The sequence below is a fragment of the Eschrichtius robustus genome, chromosome 11 (genome assembly GCF_028021215.1).
Source record: "Eschrichtius robustus isolate mEscRob2 chromosome 11, mEscRob2.pri, whole genome shotgun sequence".
Classification (NCBI taxonomy): Eukaryota; Metazoa; Chordata; class Mammalia; order Artiodactyla; family Eschrichtiidae; genus Eschrichtius; species Eschrichtius robustus.
Genome location: NC_090834.1, coordinates 23,605,975 through 23,625,853, shown reverse-complemented (window position 1 = coordinate 23,625,853; position 19,879 = coordinate 23,605,975). Strand labels below are relative to the sequence as shown.

The following is a 19,879-nucleotide window of genomic DNA, read 5'->3' as shown; positions in this document are numbered from 1 at the left end:
ATCGGAAAAGATGCTATTAATTGTTAGTAAGAACTATAAAGCTTCTTATATTAAGAAGTATACATTTGTCCTATAGATTTGAAAGTTACTACTAATCACCATTAGTGGGTTATAATAATTGGGAATGTAATTTTAAAAACAGTAGATATCAAAAAAAAAAAAAAAAGTAGATATCTTATGAAAATTGAAGCACAGTAGCTCCAAATGCCAAATTTGATATTACCTTCATGGCCATTAATCTAGATCATAATGGTGTTCTTTATATTATGTCAATTGAACTACCAAAGAATGTGTAGAATTAAGTGTTATTTATTCAGTTAAATGAAGAATGGACATTCCATACCAATGAATATTTAAAAAATTTTGATATGCTATCAGAATTTACCTGATGTTCTTGGGCATAGTTATCAATAATGATTTGTCAGTTGTATAATTTTTATGCTGATCAGAATTATCAGAGGTTTGTAAAGTAGTTTTTCTGTTGATTTGTTTACCAAACAAAAACAATTAAATTCTCCCTATGTGTTCCAGGTGTTTTCATATAAAATTATATTTTAAAGCTTATAACTGTTTAGGAAATATGACAGATACTTGTCATATTATAAAAATACTTTACCTGTTTATTCTCATTTATATGGGGAGAGGAGAGATGGCCAGAAGAAAGAACAGGATGAAAAACATCCAACTACCTCCCTGCAACCCATTCCTGCATCATGCATGTGTACGGGCACAAACATACACATATACACTCACTTCCACAGCCTTTAAACTTCTGCTATGGTAGTACTTGTTATTTCAGTTGACTAATGACCATTTCCATTTCTTTCTTTGGGTTTTTTAATATCTTACAACTTCATTAGGCTCAGTCTTCCTTCTCTCCTTCAGCATAATTTCTGTTCTTTATTCCTTAGTCCCCATTTATTAGACTGCTTTTATAAGATTCAGTCTCTTTTTCTCTAGTACTTGGCTGGTCAGAATCTTCTATCTTCCTTGTTTTCTGTACTAGCCAAAGCAAAATCAGTTCCCTATTTAACCAGTCTTAACAACTTGCCTTTGCTGTGCTGTCAAGTTCCCTCTTTCCTTACCTGATGTTAAAACTTCTTTGAGCATCTGGTTTTCCCTCTCTGAAATCTAACCCTAAAATGAAGTTCCACATGTAAAGATCTGGTCTGTACCATGGTTTCTTCAGGTACCTACATATTTACAATCGCTACTTTTAATTGTAGAGAATGGATGAGTGACAGGCAGCTATTCAGTTTTAGTAAACCAATTTCATAGGTACCCCAAGGGAATTAAATGAGGGAATTGATTTTTCCTATCTCCTTCTAGAAGAGGTGATAAGAACAACCAGTTTGACCAAAAATAAGAAAACTAATAATGTTCTTTAAAAGAACTTATTCAAATTGAAATGTAAATTATAATTTAGTCGTTTAACAATAAAGCTTAGACTTTTTTTTGTTCAGTATCATGAAATAAAATTCAGTTTTTCGGACAGATTGGTGTTCATTCTGTTGAAGCTAATTTTGTGTTTAGCATTTTCATTTGTGAAAATCAGTCTAATCAGAGGAGAATATGGAACCCATTTTAAGAGCCATAGATTTTATATGGTTTTGAAATTTATATCTAGAATGTGTACATTTGAATTGTCTTGATCTTTTTCTTAACATACAAAACTATCAACGTGGAGTAACAATATCAAGATCATTAGATGATTAACATACTAGTGTTGAATACATGCCCTTTTCTATTGATCTGGATCCCTAAGGATTCAAATAGTGTGTTTTGTTTTGTTTTGTTTTGTTTCCTCCTTTGTTCTTCCTTTGGCTTTTAAGTGGACTTAAAAATGTATAATTATAGAATGAGTGTTGCTATAATGTATAGTGTATGTTTGTGTGTGAACTAAGGATTTCATTTAAAATAGATTTCTTAATTGACAATTGTGTTTATAATTGTTATGATAAGGTCTATTTCAGTTTTGTTCTTGGTAGGAGCATAACCTCTTTTGCCTGGTTTCAGATCCAGTTGTGAATCGTGATTGTTTTCTGTCTGATGTAGTTGATAACTACGTTGGTAACATACATCCACACTACTGTTGATCATTCAAAGATTAATGCCCAGACTCTAGTGCTATAGCATTTTTAATAAGGGGGAAAAAGGATTGATGTTCACATGTCAACTCCAGAAGTGAGTTGATGAGGGAATAAAGTACCCACAACTGCTACCACCTTTGGAATTCTCCCATCTCAAGTACTGACCTAATTAGCCCCTTCTTAATTTGCTTATTTTGGTGAAAATAATATCATGGCAAAATTATACTTAGAAGAACTAACAGTAATCTATATTTGAAGGCTGATTGCATGTATACATTTATTTCTACCCTAATGTTTTAGTTTTGTCCTCCTAAGTCAGTGTGATTGCTAGATTGGTTGGTGAGCATTTTATGCCCTTCAGAATAATTCTGTATGTGAAAAACTGTTTCTGTGTGAGGATCCAATTTTTATATATATATGCTGTCATACTGAGGGCCACCCCCTGTGTGCAGTTAATAAAAGAATAGGAAGTATTTTAAATATTCAATAGCGAATGTCCCCAAACAGTGATATTACTTTCATTAGTTCTAGAAAATAAGGTGTGAAATTGGCAGGTAAAAGACACATTTTCTCCTTCTGAACTTGACTATTTTAACTTTTATTCCTTTTCTGATTAAGAAGATATAATGGGTAACCATTTGCATATATATTTAATTTTACTTCATAAAAATATTTTTGTTTTCAGGGTTTTGTTGAATTAAGGTTTTGTGATTACATACCGTAAGAGGGGAATTTGTTTTTCATATGGTTGACTGTTTAGCAAATGGGTTACTCTCAATATATATTTAAATTTTGGTCTGTTGTCCAGTGTCAGAAATAACCAGGACAATGAGTTATTAGTGCTATGGCAGTCTACCTGTAGATATTTTGTTTTTAAAGATATTTAAATATTTTCTGACAACTGTTTCTTGCTGTTACCTAACAACCTTTCATCCTCATTAAGTACAGTTATTTTGTTCAGCAGCAGTCAGTGGAAGAGCATCTGCAATGTCAAACACTCCTACCCACGGTATCTCTGCTTCCATTTCCCAACCTCAGACTCCAACTCCAAGTCCTATCATCTCTCCTTCAGCCATGCTTCCTATCTACCCTGCCATTGATACTGATGCACAGGCAAGCTCCAAACTCAGGAGTGATAGTTTTTAACTGGAATGATATCATCATTAGAAACATTAATCAGTTATTTAAATCATCTTAGACTGCTTTGTCTCTGGGCAAAGAACTGAGCCACAGTTATAAATTAGAATCCACATTTAAAGAAATAAAATGCCAAATACAGATTATTACTGATAATTATTGTGAAGATCTGGTTTCTGATGGCATCAAGTAATCTTGTTTTCTTAAACTTTAGTTTCAAAAGGGATGTAAAAAGAAAGAACTTATTTAAGATTATGTATTTTCTTCTAAACTTAAATTAGAAGATGTGTTATAAAATTCATATTGGATTCCATTTATATAGCATATATACTCAGTTGCATTTATATTGTCTTTGAAAATTCTGATCTTGCTGACTGAAATATGTAGTAAGTCTATGTGTCTGTTTCTATAACACTGTTAAGTTTTAAAAAAAGGTTTTTTCAAAGAATTAGTTTACCATGAAATGTCAGAGCAAAGTGAGGTTGGAAAAGAGAAGGTAGCTTGTGTTTTGTCCTGAAGAAATGCCAAGCAGCTTAGCTTAGAAGAATGCTGAATGAGGTAAGGGTATATGGCTTTCTTCAGGACTGAGAAATGTTTGCAGTTTATTTAGTTTTGTGTTTTGATTAATGCCTGATGGAGAGACTAGTGTGAGGGTGGTGGTGTACATTATAAAACTTGCAGTTTTATAAATGATCACTTCTTTATAAGCATCAATTTTAGGGAGGGGGGATGGGGGGAGAGAGAGAGAGAGAGAGAGAGAGAGTGTGTGTGTGTGTGTGTGTGTGTGTGTGTTTGTATTATTGCATCCTTAAGGGCCTGTACTATTAAGCTATTGAAACAAAGCCTCCTTTTCATTAAGATGTTTCTTGGTAATACTATGAAAAAGGAATTTCATTTCTGTTCTTACTTGCTTCCCTTATTTTATATGAGCTAACTTTTTTGAGCACCTAAAATAGTTAGGGGCTTTTTTTAAGGAATAACTTTATTCAATCTTCAGAGTACACAGATAAGGTAGCTCCTCTTAAACACCCATTTTCCTGATGAAGAAACCTAGGCTAAGAGAGAGATGAAGCATTTGGCTTACAATCACTTCATTTAACTAAGAAATGGTGGGGCTGGGAGTCAAACTTAGGTTGGTTTGACTTCAAAGGCACCCTTCCAAATACCATACTATAGAGCTTCATTTTTAGTCTCATAAAAAAAATTAGACATTCATTTGGTGAACCACAATGGTTTACATTTCATATTGATAGCATTATAGAATTGGATTGAACTTTTTATTGAATTTGCATTATTTTCCTCTAATCTGTTTTGCTCTGAGTCTGTTAATGTTTTAACCAGAAGTATATTTTCTAATTTTGTGGGATCAAGAATTGATCCATAAGCAAATGTAAAACTTCACCAAAATATAAAGGGTTTCTTTTTTTTTTTTTTTTTTAATGCTTTAAAATAAAACAGCCACAGGGACTTCCCTGGTGGTCCAGTGGTTAAGACTCTGCACTTTCACTGCAGTGGGGCAGGTTCGATCCCTGGTTGGGGAACTAAGATCCCGCATGCTGCACGGTGCACCCAAAATTAAATCAATCAATCAATCAATCAGCTACAGAAAAGGTTCCATCAAGTATGATCATGATTTTATTGAATTTGAGATTATCATGATAATGAAATTTTACCTGACTATACCACTCAACCAACCATAAATTAATTTCTGAGAAGTTACATATAAATACTTTTAAAAAGTTAATTTGAAAAAATGATGTACATTTTAAATGTAGTAGACATACTTATGTAAAAAGATTTGACTGTGGCTCCTTAAAAAGCTGCTTCTTTATCCGGTCTTTACATTGAGGCTTTTCAGTTGGGTTAGCCTAATATGGGTTACAATACTTTTCATGGAGTTTACCATAATTGCATAGTTAGAAATTAGAAATTTCCTGTTTTGGAACACATAATACAAAATAATTATTTGGAAATAATTGTTCACCATTTTTTCATTAACCTTCAGTGTTAGTTTTTTTAACTTACTAGTTTTTATGATACCAAGAAGGTACTTAAAGTGATAAATACAAAGATTCTTTTATGCTTCATCCAGCTGAAGTTTTTTCTAGATTCTCAATACAAATTCCATGAGATTTTACGTAATGGATATTTTGCTTTATGTGTGACAATACTGTGCCATTACAGACAGGTGATATGATGAAAAAGTTCATACTAAGATTCTTCCTCTATTTTGAAAGATTAAAAATCCTCTAATAATTGGATCTTTCATTTGTTTATTTAACAAAACTTAACATGTACATTCTTAACTCTTTACAGATACTTACTACTTTAACTTAATCTCTGTAACAATCCCATGAAGTAGGTACTGTTACTATTACCATTTTACAGGTAAGGAAAGAGGCCTTGCCTAACAGCCAATTTTTAGTGGAGCCAGCTTTCAAACAAACGAAAAAAAGACTCTGGGTCTAAAATCGAGAAAATGGGTCTGCCTAGATAGCAAAGGGTCATGTGTGTTTAATCTTTACATCTGTTTAGCATATTGCCTTGGCCATACGGCATATTTACCGCAAATCTTAACTTAAGGAAGAACAAAAGAAGTGTGATTTTTTAATGCCTCAGTGTGTAAGTCTCTTTTTTAAAATGCTAATGATTCTTGAAAAATGGTCCTTTAGTTGATCATTATAGTAGGGAACTAATATTTTAAACAAGGATTAGCTGGAATCATATGTGTAATTTCTGGCCCTTAAAGAATGCTGACGATAAGAGTTTGCATTCTTTATAACATTCCTCAAATCTTATGTTCTATAACTAGAAATCAGCCTTGGTTTGTGTGCCACAGGCTCTCCCCCTCTCATGTAATGGTTTTATTGAATTAAGTTTGTCTGGATACTATCAAAACTTTTAAGATTAATACTACACACTGTGCTGTTACCAAAATTTATTTTAGGAAACATCAATAAATGATAGTTTGAAGTAATTATTTGGGACTGTTTTACTATACATTCTGATAACATAGCTCTAATCTCTATTTTTATTTTGCTTGAGTGGTGTAATACAACTTATACCTGGGACTCTAGATATGGAAATTAGGAATCACATATAGATTTTTAAGAACTGTGGTTTTATATCAAACAATAAATCTGGTTGAAGGTTAGAGTTGAATCCCCTGAATTAATTAAATATTTTCTGTATTTTATAGTGTGAACTTTTTATTAACTCTACTAGCCACTAAAAGTGAGAAAGAATTAGTTGTTCTGTTCATAGGTTCTAAAACCTGTGTTCTGGCATGAACTGAACTTGTGTTCTAGTTCTGAACTGCTTGACATTTTATTCTCAAATTTCTAAAGGCTTTCCTTGAACTTGGAGTAACTTATTGTAGCACATCTCAAAAATGAGAAAAATAAATACCTCCTCATGTAATTTTGCCTTTTTTTCCTGTTTTTAATAATTAACATGTATCCATTATCTTTTTTTTTTTTTAAAGATAGTAGTCATCTTTTCTTTTTTAAATTTATTTATTTATCTATTTATTTTTGGCTGTGTTGGCTCTTCGTTTCTGTGCAAGGGCTTTCCCTAGTTGCGGCAAGCGGGAGCCACTCTTCATCGCAGTGCGCGGGCCTCTCACTGTCGCGGCCTCTCGTTGTGGAGCACAGGTTCCAGACGCGCAGGCTCAGTAGTTGTGGCTCACGGGCCTAGTTGCTCCGCGGCATGTGGGATCTTCCCAGACCAGGGCTCGAACCCGTGTTCCCCGCATTGGCAGGCGGATTCTCAACCACGGTGCCACCAGGGAAGCCCTCCATTATCGTTTAAAGAAGGTAGATGTTAAATTTAACCTACATATCAAGACTGAAATTGTAGAGTATGTAAAATTATGTTTTACCTTTAATGGTATAAATATCATTGGTATTTCTCTTTTCTTCTGTTTTTGCAATGTGGAAAACAGTTTCACCACGATTTAATGAGAAATTAGGGAGACCAGGAAAAAACTTATTTAACTCATAATAGTAATATGAAATACTCTGCCATTAAAGCATTCTACTTTAAAATGCATGCATTCTACTTGTTTATATGAAGTGTTTTAAATAGGTTATTTACTATCTTACTGATTTTTCTCATTTATTGAATGCCCTAAAGTGCCATCCTTTTTAATCTTATATATGACCCCTAACATGGTTAGAGAATGAGATATTTGGGACTATGGAGGTCTAAAAATATTCAGCCCTTTAAATCCTAATAGTTTTCAAAATAATTTATTTAATTACTTTAAATGAAATTAATAGATATACTTCCTTTTTTATAGTTCAGATATGTTTTTTTCACTTATATTCTAGCTCATTCAAAGTTGCCTTTTCCTTTAATATTGTATTTGTCTTATGATTCTTGCTTGTTTTTTTATCTTGTAAAATTGAATAGTCATACTGGTAATTTACAGAATATTTTTACATTGAATATAATTTTACCATTTTTTATAAGCCTGAATCATCATAACATGTTATGATACAGAATGGTATATTTTATGATATTGTGAGCTAAATGGAAATTTTCTTTAGAATATAAACCTGGAAAGCTCTTAACAAAGCTCTGGGCATCTTTTTCCTTTCCAGGTTTCTCTTAGATATATGACCAAGAATGTGACTTGGTAACCAGTATAATAACATAACTTTAGTGTTACTTTGCCTTCTAGAAAGTCATCACCTACATTTCATTTCCTTGATTAGAAATATTCAAAACACCTGTTTTCTTTAATTCAAAGCTACCTGTATCTTATCAGTAGTGAATTTTAACCCAAACTCCTACTTCAGTTAAGTTGTTTCTTGATATATTACAAATCAGGATATTTCTTACCATTTTGGGAATGTGTAGTATGTATTTGGGGGGGGGCGGTGAAAGTCTCACTTCAGAATCTTTAAATTCTTTCATTATTGTCTTTAAAAGATTGTTGTAAAATATTAGTTGCTTTAATTTCACCTTAATGCAGAAATATAGTGAAGTTACCTACTTTCACGTTGCCCAGGGAATTTGACTAACCTCCCCCTCTTCTTCAGCTTTAAATATCTTTTCCTTCAACTCTCACATTGTTCGTATTTCTCTCTTTGTTTCAACCTAAATTTGCCCTGTACAGTAACCTGTAAACTCCTAGTGAGCAGAGACTATATTTACTTATCTTTGTCAGCCCTAGAGTACCTAGCAGAGTACTTTGAATATAAAAGGTGCTTAATAAATGTCAATTGAATTGATGTTTTATAATGTGGAAAAAACCCAAATTTTACTGATCCTCTAAAATTTTCCATGCTTACCTTTTCCAAGTTTTGTTTGTCTCTTCATTCTCTATTACGATTGGCACCAGTTTCCTAAATTACTCTTTAACCCCTAGAAGACTTCTAGAAACCTGATAAACTTCATCATAAAGTTGACTCTTCATCATAAAGATTACTCTTCTACTGATTGTCTATACACTAACATAGAGAGCACATAATACAGATAGACTTAGCATTCTGTTCACCTCAGTCAGCTGTGCCTTAGGGCTGCTCTCTGATGTAAGAGGGTAAGCAGCATTTTGTTATCCATGATCCTCTTGGGTTTTTTTACACCAGTCTTTACCAGTTGTTAGCATGTGTGACCATCGGAAAGTTATTTCTCTGACCTTTGTCTCCTTTTCTCTGAAATCAGACGTAATAATTCCTTCCTTATAAACCTGAAATAAATATAATATTATATAACACAGTAAATATATATTTCATATATGTAATCCTTTGTTTTATTAGTGATAGTCTTTTATTCTACGACCCTTACAGCTACTATCATTCATTCAACTTAACTATCATTTATTGTTTCCTAGGCAAGACATCACTAATACGTAGAGAATGCAAACATAAATAAGACATGTTCATTACCTTCCAGGAATTTATAGTCCCCTGAGGGTGATAGACACATAAGTAACATTAACATAAGGAAGATTGGTGATAAATGCTGTAATAGAGGTGAATATGTAAAAGCGGGAAGATGGCTTAGACAGAGCTATGCAATAAAAAAATAATGCAAGACTCATATAATTTTATGTTTTCTGGTAGCCACCTTAAAAAAAGCAAAAAGAGGGACCTCCCTGGTGGCTCAGTGGTTAAGAATCCGCCTGCCAATGCAGGAAATACAGGTTCGACCCCTGGTCCGGGAAGATCCCACATGCCGCGGAGCATCGAAGCCTGTGTGCCACAACAACTGAGCCTGTGCTCTAGAGCCCGCGAGTCACAACTACTGAGCCGATGCACCACAACTGCTGAAGCCCGCGTGCCTAGAGCCCGTGCTCTGCAACAAGAGAAGCCACCGCAATGAGAAGCCCGCGCACAGCAACGAAGAGTAGCCCCTGCTCACCGCAACTAGAGAAATAACCGCGCATAGCGATGAAGACCCAACACAGCCATAATAAATAAATAAATTTATTTTAATAAAAAGCAAAAAGAAATAGGAATTCATTTAAAGAATATTTTATTTAACCTAATATATCCATAATATTGTTTAAACATGTAATCAAAACTTAAAAGTTACTAAGGTATTTTTCATTTTTATTTCATACTAAAAGTCTTCAAAATTCAGTGTGTATGTTACAGTTACAGGTTAGAGTGGTCAGATCATCCTGGTTTTCCCAGGACTTTCCTGACTCTAGCACCAAAAGTGTCTCATCCCAGTAATCCGTTCCATCCTGGGCAAATCCAGATGGTTTGCCACCCTGTTTAAAATATATCTCAACTTGGACTTCATTGGAAATACTTGTTTTGTATTTAGATTTGATTAAATGTATGGCTAAAAAGTAGATTTCATTACTCAATTTGCTCCAGACATACAGGAATGGTTTCCAATAACCAAATCGAGTATCACATTTTAAATTTAAATTAATTAAAAGTAAATAAAATTTAAAATTTAGTTCCTCAGTCACACTAGCCATATTTCAAGTACTAATAGCCACATGTAGCTAGTAGTTACCTTTTTGGTATAGCACAAGCTTAGAGTACTAAAAGCATGAGGACTTAGTTCACTAAATAAGTATTTAAACTATGATAGAGTGTGACCACTGGTTAAATCTATTATTGGTCACTATCACTGGCATAAGTCAGAAGTAAACTGTATATAAACAGTGTCATGTCTCAATTATAATTGTGTTTGTCTTTCAATATACATTGTATGTTATATTTTTTTGTTCCTTTAAATTTTTAGGGGCTTTGTTCCTCGAATGCAGTTAAGTTACTTGGAAATAATTTTTCCATTTCAAGCCTTGTTTTTCAGCTTTGTTAGATGGGTCCAGAGTAGCTAATTTGGCCTAATGGCTGAGGATTTTTCTTGATATTCTGTGTGTTTTGAGGGTCTTTCTGCTCTGGCTGTGGGAACCAAACTATTCCCAGTTCTGTGTAAGCTCTAGGTGTTGTTCAGTCCCTTCTGGTAGTCTTTCCCTGGCCTCCAGTAATTTTTCTTATGCACGTGTGTTGATCAGAACTCAGCTGAAGACTCAAGGGGAGCCCTCTGCAGATCTCTGGAGTACTCTCTGTATGTAGTGCCTTCCTCTCCAGTAGTCTACCCCATGAATTCTAGCCACCTTCACTTCTCCAAACTCTCTTTTCAACTCAGGGAGAATGCCAGGCTCTGTTTGGGTACCCTCTTCCTGCACTTTAGCCTGGAAACTCTCCAGGCAATACAATAAGTTAATCATTTCTGTCCTCAGTGATCACTGTCATGTGTTGCCTGTCTAACTAACATCATTTCAAATAGTTTGTCTTTTTTTGTCGTTTGGGATAGGAAGATAAATCTTGTCTATGTTACTCCATTTATGGGTAGAAGGGAAAGTGAGTCCACAGTAGTATTTCTTTTTTTTTTTTTTTTTCCACAGTAGTATTTCTTAAAGCATGTAGTTGAAAATAGCATATGTTGAAAATCATACTTTTTTTTCTTCTTGCTTGCTTTAAGAATTGCCCATAAAGTTCAAATATTATTTGTAGTCTTTAAAAAAATCACAAGTTGAGCATTAGTGGAAAAAAAAAAAGAAACTTACTATCCAAATGTTTGATATAGTAGAATGGTATATATGTGTGTGTGTGTGTGTGTGTGTGTATTTGGTATATGTACATAGTATGTAATTGATGTTAACATTTTAAATTGTCTAATGAGCTAATTAACAATTTTTTACAGACTGAGAGTAATCATGACACGGCGCTAACGCTTGCCTGTGCTGGTGGTCATGAGGAACTGGTACAGACATTGCTAGAGAGAGGAGCTAGTATTGAGCACAGAGACAAGAAAGGTAAGGCCTACTTTTGTTAACTTTTCTTCTGAATTATTTGTGTTCTGTGACGAAATACTACTTGTAGCCCTATTTTGATGGAAAACAGCACTGTTTCTTTGCTTAGCTAAGAAGACCTTTATTTTACTCCAGGTTTTACTCCGCTCATCTTGGCTGCTACAGCTGGTCATGTTGGTGTTGTGGAAATATTGCTGGACAATGGTGCAGACATTGAAGCCCAGTCAGAAAGAACCAAGGACACACCACTATCTTTGGCTTGTTCTGGGGGAAGACAGGAGGTATTATTGTCCCCAAGTGTAATTTTTTTTCTCTCTCTGTTTAACAGATGTGCACTTCAATTTATATGATTTTGTGGTAACAGTGGACAGACATTAAGATTTATCACAGTAACTGAAACTATAATCTTTTAGCAAAAGGATAAGAATTAGTGTTAGCATAAGCTGTCTTGCCAGAAAAATCATACATTGTTTATTATCCTACTCATGTAAAAGTACGAACTGCCATAGGAATCGCTCTATATTGCATTCAGGCTAAGAGAATGATTAAGACATCCCAAATCAAATCAGCAAGCTCCTGATAAGTGGGGCCTATATTCACTCATCTTTTCCTGTCCCAGAGTACTTAGTGTGAAAGGTACTTAAGCTCAGCCTCTGTTGCTCTCTATGTATAAGATTAGTAGGGAATTAAGAGTGTTCAATTTTTAGTTGTCCTGAGTACTTTTGTCTTTTAATTGTTCCCCCGCCCTTCTCAACTCTGGAGGAAAGGTTCTCCGTTATATTATATGACCTTTTAGTTTCTTTAGGTAGAACAGCTGGTGTGCTTAGGTGTAGGCCCAAGAGGTCATAGCTTTGCTCCATTGTGTGTCTTCTTCGGACATTTAATAATCAGTTGAATAACCTCATTCTGCTGGCATTTAATAATTAGTTGGATAACCTCATTTTAAATCAGTTTTTTAAATCCAGTTCTATTCACCAGTCGTGCTATCTCTCTGGATTGGTAACTTCTCAATTAGGGAGTTGTTGAATCTTATATTTAGGAAGCACTCTAGGTCATTCCAGGTGAGTTTCCTACTCTCAGCTTAAAAATCTTTTTCTTTTTTATTTCACCATTCTAATTATTTTCTGTATTCCACAGTGGAGGTGATTCTATCAGTCAGAAATGTAAATGTTCTGTTTTTGGTATATAATGAAAGTAAAATTTTGACTTAACTGAAATTTTCAATCACTGTGTGGTTTGAAATAATACTTGTCTCATAGCATTTTTCAATATTGAATCAAAAAGAAATCAGTTGATTTTCTTCCTTTCAAAGCAATGGTAAAGCCTACTGTAATCTTTATGTATTCTTACTAAAATGTAACAGATGAGGTTATAATAATTATAGAAGTCTTTTAGGGTAATAATTTTGCCTATAACACTCTTGCTTTTATTTGGTGTCATTAGAACAGTAAAGTATTTTGAAGTAATTAATAAAATATTAGAAAGTCATTTTACTATAAAATCACAAAATAATTCTTTTATATTGAATGTTTATTACTTTTGGGGAATAGACCACTCCCTCTGAGAGATAACTAGGGTCAGTTATCTTTGCATAAAGGAATTAAGAAAACTATAGAAATGTGATTAGGGTTTTCTACTTTATTGCTTAAGGGACTGTTTGTAAAATAAAATAGCCTAATGCCAATTTGGGGGCTTGTTTTTATGATCTTGTTACATAAGCCAGTCAGTCTTACTGGCTCTAAAAGCAAAAATGTGATAGAAAGTCATCTAAGATTAGTCATAGCTTCAGAGAAAGATAAGAATCATATCGCTTATACATGGAATCTTAAAAAAAAAAAACAAATGAACTTATATACAAAACAGAAATAGACCCACAGACACAGAAAACAAACTTATGGTTACCAAAGGGGAAAGGAGTGGGGGAGGGATAAATTAGGAGGTTGGGATTAACGTATACACACTGCTGTGTATGGAATAGATGAGCAACAAGGACCTACTGTACAGCACAGGGAACTAGACTCAATATTTTATAGTAACCTCTAAGGAAAAAGAATCTGAAAAAAAAAAGTATGTATATGTATGTATAATTGAATCACTTTGCTGTACACCTGAAACTAACACAACTTTGTAAATCAACTATACTTCAAAAAAAAATTTTTTTAATGAAATTTAAAAAAGAAAATGCTTATGAATGTGAACTTAAAAAAACCCAAAAAACAAAAAAAAATGAAATTGGTCATAGCTTTATTCAAACGAGTAAAGTTTTAGCTGGTAGTAAGGCAAAGCACTGTTCATTAACATTTATTTATTTCCCAGTTAGATATATTTATAACGGTAAGAGCAAGGATAAGTGCTATGATCTTAACAATCCTTAACTTCCTTATGCCTCATTTGTAAAATGAAGATGAAGATGCTAGTACCTGTGTCAAAGAGTTGTTTTGTGCATTAAATGGCATAATGGACAAAAGATCTATGAATGGCACTTAAATAAATGCTAAATATTCTCAGCTATCAGGGAATGCAAATTAAGACCCCAGTGAGATACCACCAACCACATCCACTAGAATGGCTAAAATTATAAAGATTGACAATACCAAGTTTTGCTGAGGATGTGGAGCAACCAGAACTCCTTGTTGATGAGCATGTAAATAGTACAACCACTTTAGGAACAGGTTTGGCAATTTCTTAACTAAACATGCACCCAGAAATTCTGCTACTAGGTGGAGCCCATGAGCAATGAAAATATATTTCCACAAGAATTGTTCATAGCAACTTTATTCAGAATTGCCCAAAACTAGAAACAGTAGAGATGTTTATCAATAGAATAAATAAAGCAGCATATTCACATAATGGAATGCTACGCAATACACACAGATGACTCTCAAACACTGTGTGATTGATTTATATGAAGATCTATGGTAAATGAAACTAATCTTTGGGTAGGATTGACTGAGAAAGAACATGAGTAAATAACAGATTTAAATTAGGTTTATTCATTTGTCGATACTCAGTGAACATACACTTAAGTTTTGTGCATTTATTGAAAGTTACAAATTTCACCTAAAAAAAACCTAAAAAGCCTAAAAACAAATAAGAGTTTAGTTCATGGTACACATGCTGATGTGTTTAAGGGAAATTGCAGGTGTCTACAATTTACTTAGAAATAAAATGCATCAAAAAATGATGGACAGACGAATAAATGTGATAAAGTAAGTAGAGGAGAATGTTAATGGTAGGATCTAGGTGATGATTGTATGTAAATTTTTTTCAACTTTTCTGTGTGCTTAAAAGTTTTTGTGGTAAAATGTTGGGGGAAGATAAGTGTTAGCTTTATTCCAAAAATGTTTTTAACATTTAGTTTTTGATTTTAAGTTTAAAAAATATATATGTTGTCAAAAGGTCAAGTTTGTAAATAACCTGTATCATTTGTTGACTAAAATCCCAACAACTGCAGTGAAGACCTTGTTGTTTCAAGTGTTTTCTAAGCAAAGTCCTTTTGGGCATTTGCAGTCACTGGCTATGTGTCCAAGGATTCAGAATGCCTTCTCTTTCACAGTATCTGCTTCTGCTTTTTCTTCCCAGAGTTGAAAACATGCCAGTAAAGTCCGACTATATTACATGCTTCACCCCAGGGATGGTGGGTGTCCCGCAAAGAGGCTCCGATCAGAGAATGTGAGTATCTGATGCCACGTGTTATCCTTGGATAATTTGTTCTGTTTGCTAAAAAATTTGCAGGTCTGGGAATTGCAGTTATATCCAGCTTAGTGGGAAAGCTAAGTGAGTTGAAATCGTTCGCATTAAGTATTACAGAAAATATGACATGTAAGCAAGTCTTTTCCTTTTTTCCTGCCAGAACTTGCCAGTATGGGGTTGGGAGACTTTTTGATGATACTGTGCTGGGACCTCACAGAGAAAAGAACAGACAGAGGGGCTGAGACAGACAGAGGCTGGCTGCGGGGAGGCGGGCACCTTCAGAAGACATGACCTAAGGGCAAACCTGTCAGAAAGATCAGATGCTTTGCTTTCTACATAATGTATGTTTCCTTTGGTGTGTAAAACAGAATGCCATTTGTTCATTTATAATGAAAGCTGTGCACATCTTGCAAATAAAAATATTCAGGGCTTTGATCAGTGTCACTTTTCCCTGAGGGAATGTTTACTTAGGAAGACAAATGACAATTAGAAAGTTGTTTTGAGGGTTTAATGTCAGAGCAAAGGGGTTCCCTTAGCTAGGCCAAGGCCAAGACTGATGAGAGAAATACTGCTTCCTCCCAGCAGGGGACCCTTTTCCTAATGAGTGGAATATTCTTATCCACCCGTGGCAGAGACCCTCCATGATAAAAACTGCCGATGAAACACAGAAACTCCTCCCCCTTTGCGGGCTGAGAGGCTGAGGATGTAGAATTCACACCCCACACTCTCGCTGTGCTTGTGATCCTGTTTTCCTTCTGCTGCCATATTGATGCCAGTCTCATTAAAAATTAATACGTGATCATCAAAGAGACTGGACAAAAACTGTACTTGTTTGTTGTCACAGAAGAAACAGAGAGAGAAAGGTAACTGCATGTGACCAGAGGCAGCGAGCAGCGGAGCGGGCAGGGTCCACAGATTCCAAGCCCAGGTCTCAGCATCACAAGATGGGCTGCTCACGTACAGACTCATCTGGATGCTGTGGATTTTTCTTTACTGCCCACTGAGGAAACAGAGACACATAAGCCACAGACCTGTGGCTTTAAAGAGACTTAAATATAGTGAGAGAGGTTAACATTGTATAAAAAATAGCTCTGATGCCACAGTGTAGGTGTTTGTTAACATTTGTACAAAGCCCCATGGAGACAAAGGGCGGGTGAGTCATGCCAGGGCCATCCGCCCAGGGAACGTGTTACTGCGGAGTTGGCATGTGAGCTGGGCTCTTTGGGCTTGGATGGGTGGTACCAGATGGAGGCATGAGAGTGAGGGGAGGACAGGTGTTTTCTTGGGTGCATCCCTAGCAAAAGAACCTATTAAGACACAGGAAAGTTGGCCTAAGTCAGCTTTTATGTGATCTCAGAATCCTGTAACCACGCTGGAGTCCCGCCCTCCATCAGCTGTCTGTTAACAGAGAGAACAGAATTAGGTTTTTTATTTCCTCTTGAAATTATCCAGCGATGTATCCCTTTATTCAATAGCCATTTCGTGTCTAATCCTAAGAGTCAGAAACAATAGGATTCACGGACATTTAACAGTTAGCTCTTTGAACACAGATTATTTTCTATCCACTCAAATTCTAATCATGAATGTTGCACTTATATCTGAGCTCCTAGCGAGTGATCCATCAGGTGTAGGGGAGGAAAACCTTTCCTTTCTAGGTTCCTTGGCTGGTCTAATAATTAAACTGACATAAAACACATGAACAGAAGAAGAACAAATTTCATTTCATACATGTGGGAGCCCCAAAGATAGGAGACTCAAGGAGGTGAACGAAACAGGCAACTTTTATGCTTTTTAGACAAAGAAGCAAAGCAATAAATTTTTGAGGAATTGACACGACAAAGGCTTTTGGACTTGGGGTAGCAAATTAGTGAAGGAATAACAAGGTTGGTTTATGCAGGCTTCTCCCCCCACTGAATTCCGTATCTTTGGTGATACGGATGTCTGTCTACCTCCTGGTACAGGGAAGGTGCCTTTTACATGGGAGATTTATTTCCTGCTTTCAGGGGGACAAAGGATGGTCAGAGTATCCTTCTTGGACCTTGCTGTTTCTTAAGTAACTTCATTAAAAAAATCAATATGCCAAAGTGGCTTATTTTGGGGTGGGCTTATTTCTGCTCCCCTTCACAAGCAAACAGAAAGGGGCACTGTGACTCCAGCTGTGACCTTGAGGACATGAACTTTGCTGCTCTGGTCAGATCCATGTTTCACACCACTCAGGCTCCGGTTCTGCCAGACTCCTTGGGGTCAGTTGATAGAGGGGAAGAGGTTCAGATTTTACAGAAAGAAGTGTTTGCAAGGGTTCTTTACCAAAGGCCCCTTTGAGAACTTTTTCCTGGATTTTGAAAACTTAGCTCTACCAGCGATTTGTTGATTGAATCATTTTCTATGACTTGTTAATCATTGTCTGGAAGCAAATAAGTAAGTAGGAAAAGCAACATAATGATCTTACTTTTTAAAAGAGATGGTTGATGCCTTAACAGGCTGTATGGACATTTCACAGGAGTAATAGATCATTTCCATTAAGCGTCTTGATGCATCGGATGCTGTGTGGAAGGTACCCCCAGCCCCTCTCCAGGGCCCTGAGAGTTGATGTTGGTAACTATTTGGACCAATTTTCTCTGGTACAGACTCACACCTAAGGGTTGAAAGACTAAATACACAAATCGACAATGGCCAGAACGTATCTAAAAGTAGAACTTTGACCCACAACCTGCAGCAACCAGTCCAGAAAACCAACCCATTGCTATCCAGTAACCGGCCTAGAAGCCTGCCTGCTGTGAGTCAGACTTGTAGGAAGTCAGACCACCGTCTCTAGTGACAACCCAGGGAGTCAAAAAATAGCCCTGTAACAATAGGCCTCGAATGGCCAGGCTTGATGAATAGCTGACAGCTTCCGTAATTTCTGTCCCTGTTTCCAACTTAGGACCAACCAGAAATAAGCCAAATATGTACCCCTAACCAATCACATAGGCTGTCCCATTCTAGGAGGCCCACCTGCAGTTTCCCCAGGCCAACAGCCTCCAATCAGGGCACGGATGAAACCTACCCCTTTTCCATTATGAAGCTCCTCCACTTCTCTGCTTGCCTTTGAGTCTCCTCCAAATGCAGGTGATGTTGGCTGGCTGTCTTGCTACAGCAAGCTCTACATAAATAGCCTTTCTTGTTCCCATTTGGTTGTTGTTTATTTCCACAGGGTGGTAAAATGGGGATGAGAAGAAGAATCTCTAAAGTACAGGTTCATCCTAAGACTCGACTGAACTAACCCGTTTATATAGCACTTTGTTTTCGAAGTGCTTTCTGCAGGCATTATTACTTTTTATTTATTTATTTATTTGGCTGCGTTGGGTCTTAGTGGTGCTTGCAGTGCACGGGCTTCTCTCTAGTTGTGGCACGTGAGCTCTCTAGTTGCAGCGCATGGGCTTAGTTGCCCCGCGGCATGAGGGATCCTAGTTCCCCAACCAGGGGTCGAACCCGCGTCCCCCTGCATTGGAAGGCGGACTCTTAACCACTGGACCACCAGGGAAGTCCCTCTGCAGGCATTATTATTACTGAGCCTCTCTCCACCAGCACCTGTGATCTTGGGAGGATGTAATATTTTGGTCCACTTGCCTCTCCAGTCTTGCCCATTCTCCCACCTCCCCTGCTCCCAGGGTCTGTGGTTTGCATCGTAGTGTTACTTGATCGAGAACACTTTTATGGCTGCCCCGAATATCCAACAAAAGGAGTGTTTCTGAAAATAGAAAACTTGTTGTTGATTTCCCAAACCCTGACCACACATGAACCTTGGGCCCACAGTGATCCCTAAAACTGATGGATAATGGCATCCTGGGAATACACAGTAACTCTGAATTTACCTACAGATGAACAGAAGTGCCTGTTATTTTTCCCAGGGCCATTGCCATTTCTATTCCAGGTCATTTGACCTTTTGTTGTCGTTGTTGCTTTTTAAAAACTTAAATTCATTTCTGTCTTCTGGCCTTTCCAGCTTTTTAAATTCCCTGCTTTCCTCTTTAAGAATCCTCATTTGGGTCTTCTGTGTTTTTTTCCCTGAAATTTTAGAGCAAGACATTTTCCCCTTGAGGCCACAGAGTACAATTAAATGCGAAATAAATTGTTAGAGTTGATTGCCTTAGAGAAATGTTCAGGAATCCCACGGGCATTAGAGCCAAAAAGGACTTTAAAGATTATCTAGTCCATCGAGAGCCTCGGTTTTCTACCAATGGTCCTTTTTATTATCTTCTCACTCACGGCTCACATGCTTTGAAAAAAAAATTGTCTGCTTGGGAAACAGCACTTTTAAGTTAAAAAGGTGATTTAATTTTACTTTTATTTTCATTCTGTAAAGATAAGTAACTGCCAACCCAAATTGCCCCTTGGTATTAAATAAACAGTGTTTTTACATGGAATTAATGTCATTTCTTCTAAGTGGGGAAACTTGACATTTGGTTAGTGTGATAGAACTTATCACTCCTAAATATTTATATGGTTTCCCTTAGGTCTGAAATATTCAGCGCAGCTTGAGAACCTCCATTATCACGTTCACAGGTCCCTAAATATCCTGGGTTTCAGGTTGGGAGGACTTGATATAACCTGCCTCCCACCCCATAATTACAAAGGTGAAAATAAGGCCCAAAGAAGTACCATGACTTGTCCAAATTTGTCAGGCCTGAGAATA

At 36.1% G+C, this 19,879-nt stretch overlaps 1 protein-coding gene across 1 annotated transcript in view; it reads left to right on the top strand.

The window, feature by feature from the left end:
• LOC137772152 (ankyrin repeat domain-containing protein 17-like) overlaps positions 1-18,143 on the top strand; it is a 45,647-nt gene extending 27,504 nt beyond the window's left edge. Inside the window, 5 exon segments of the mRNA XM_068556055.1 lie at positions 3,055-3,203; positions 11,403-11,514; positions 11,647-11,792; positions 15,068-15,183; positions 18,128-18,143. Of these exon segments, the coding sequence (XP_068412156.1) occupies positions 3,055-3,203; positions 11,403-11,514; positions 11,647-11,792; positions 15,068-15,183; positions 18,128-18,143 (539 nt within the window).
• The last annotated feature ends 1,736 nt before the right edge of the window (positions 18,144-19,879 follow it).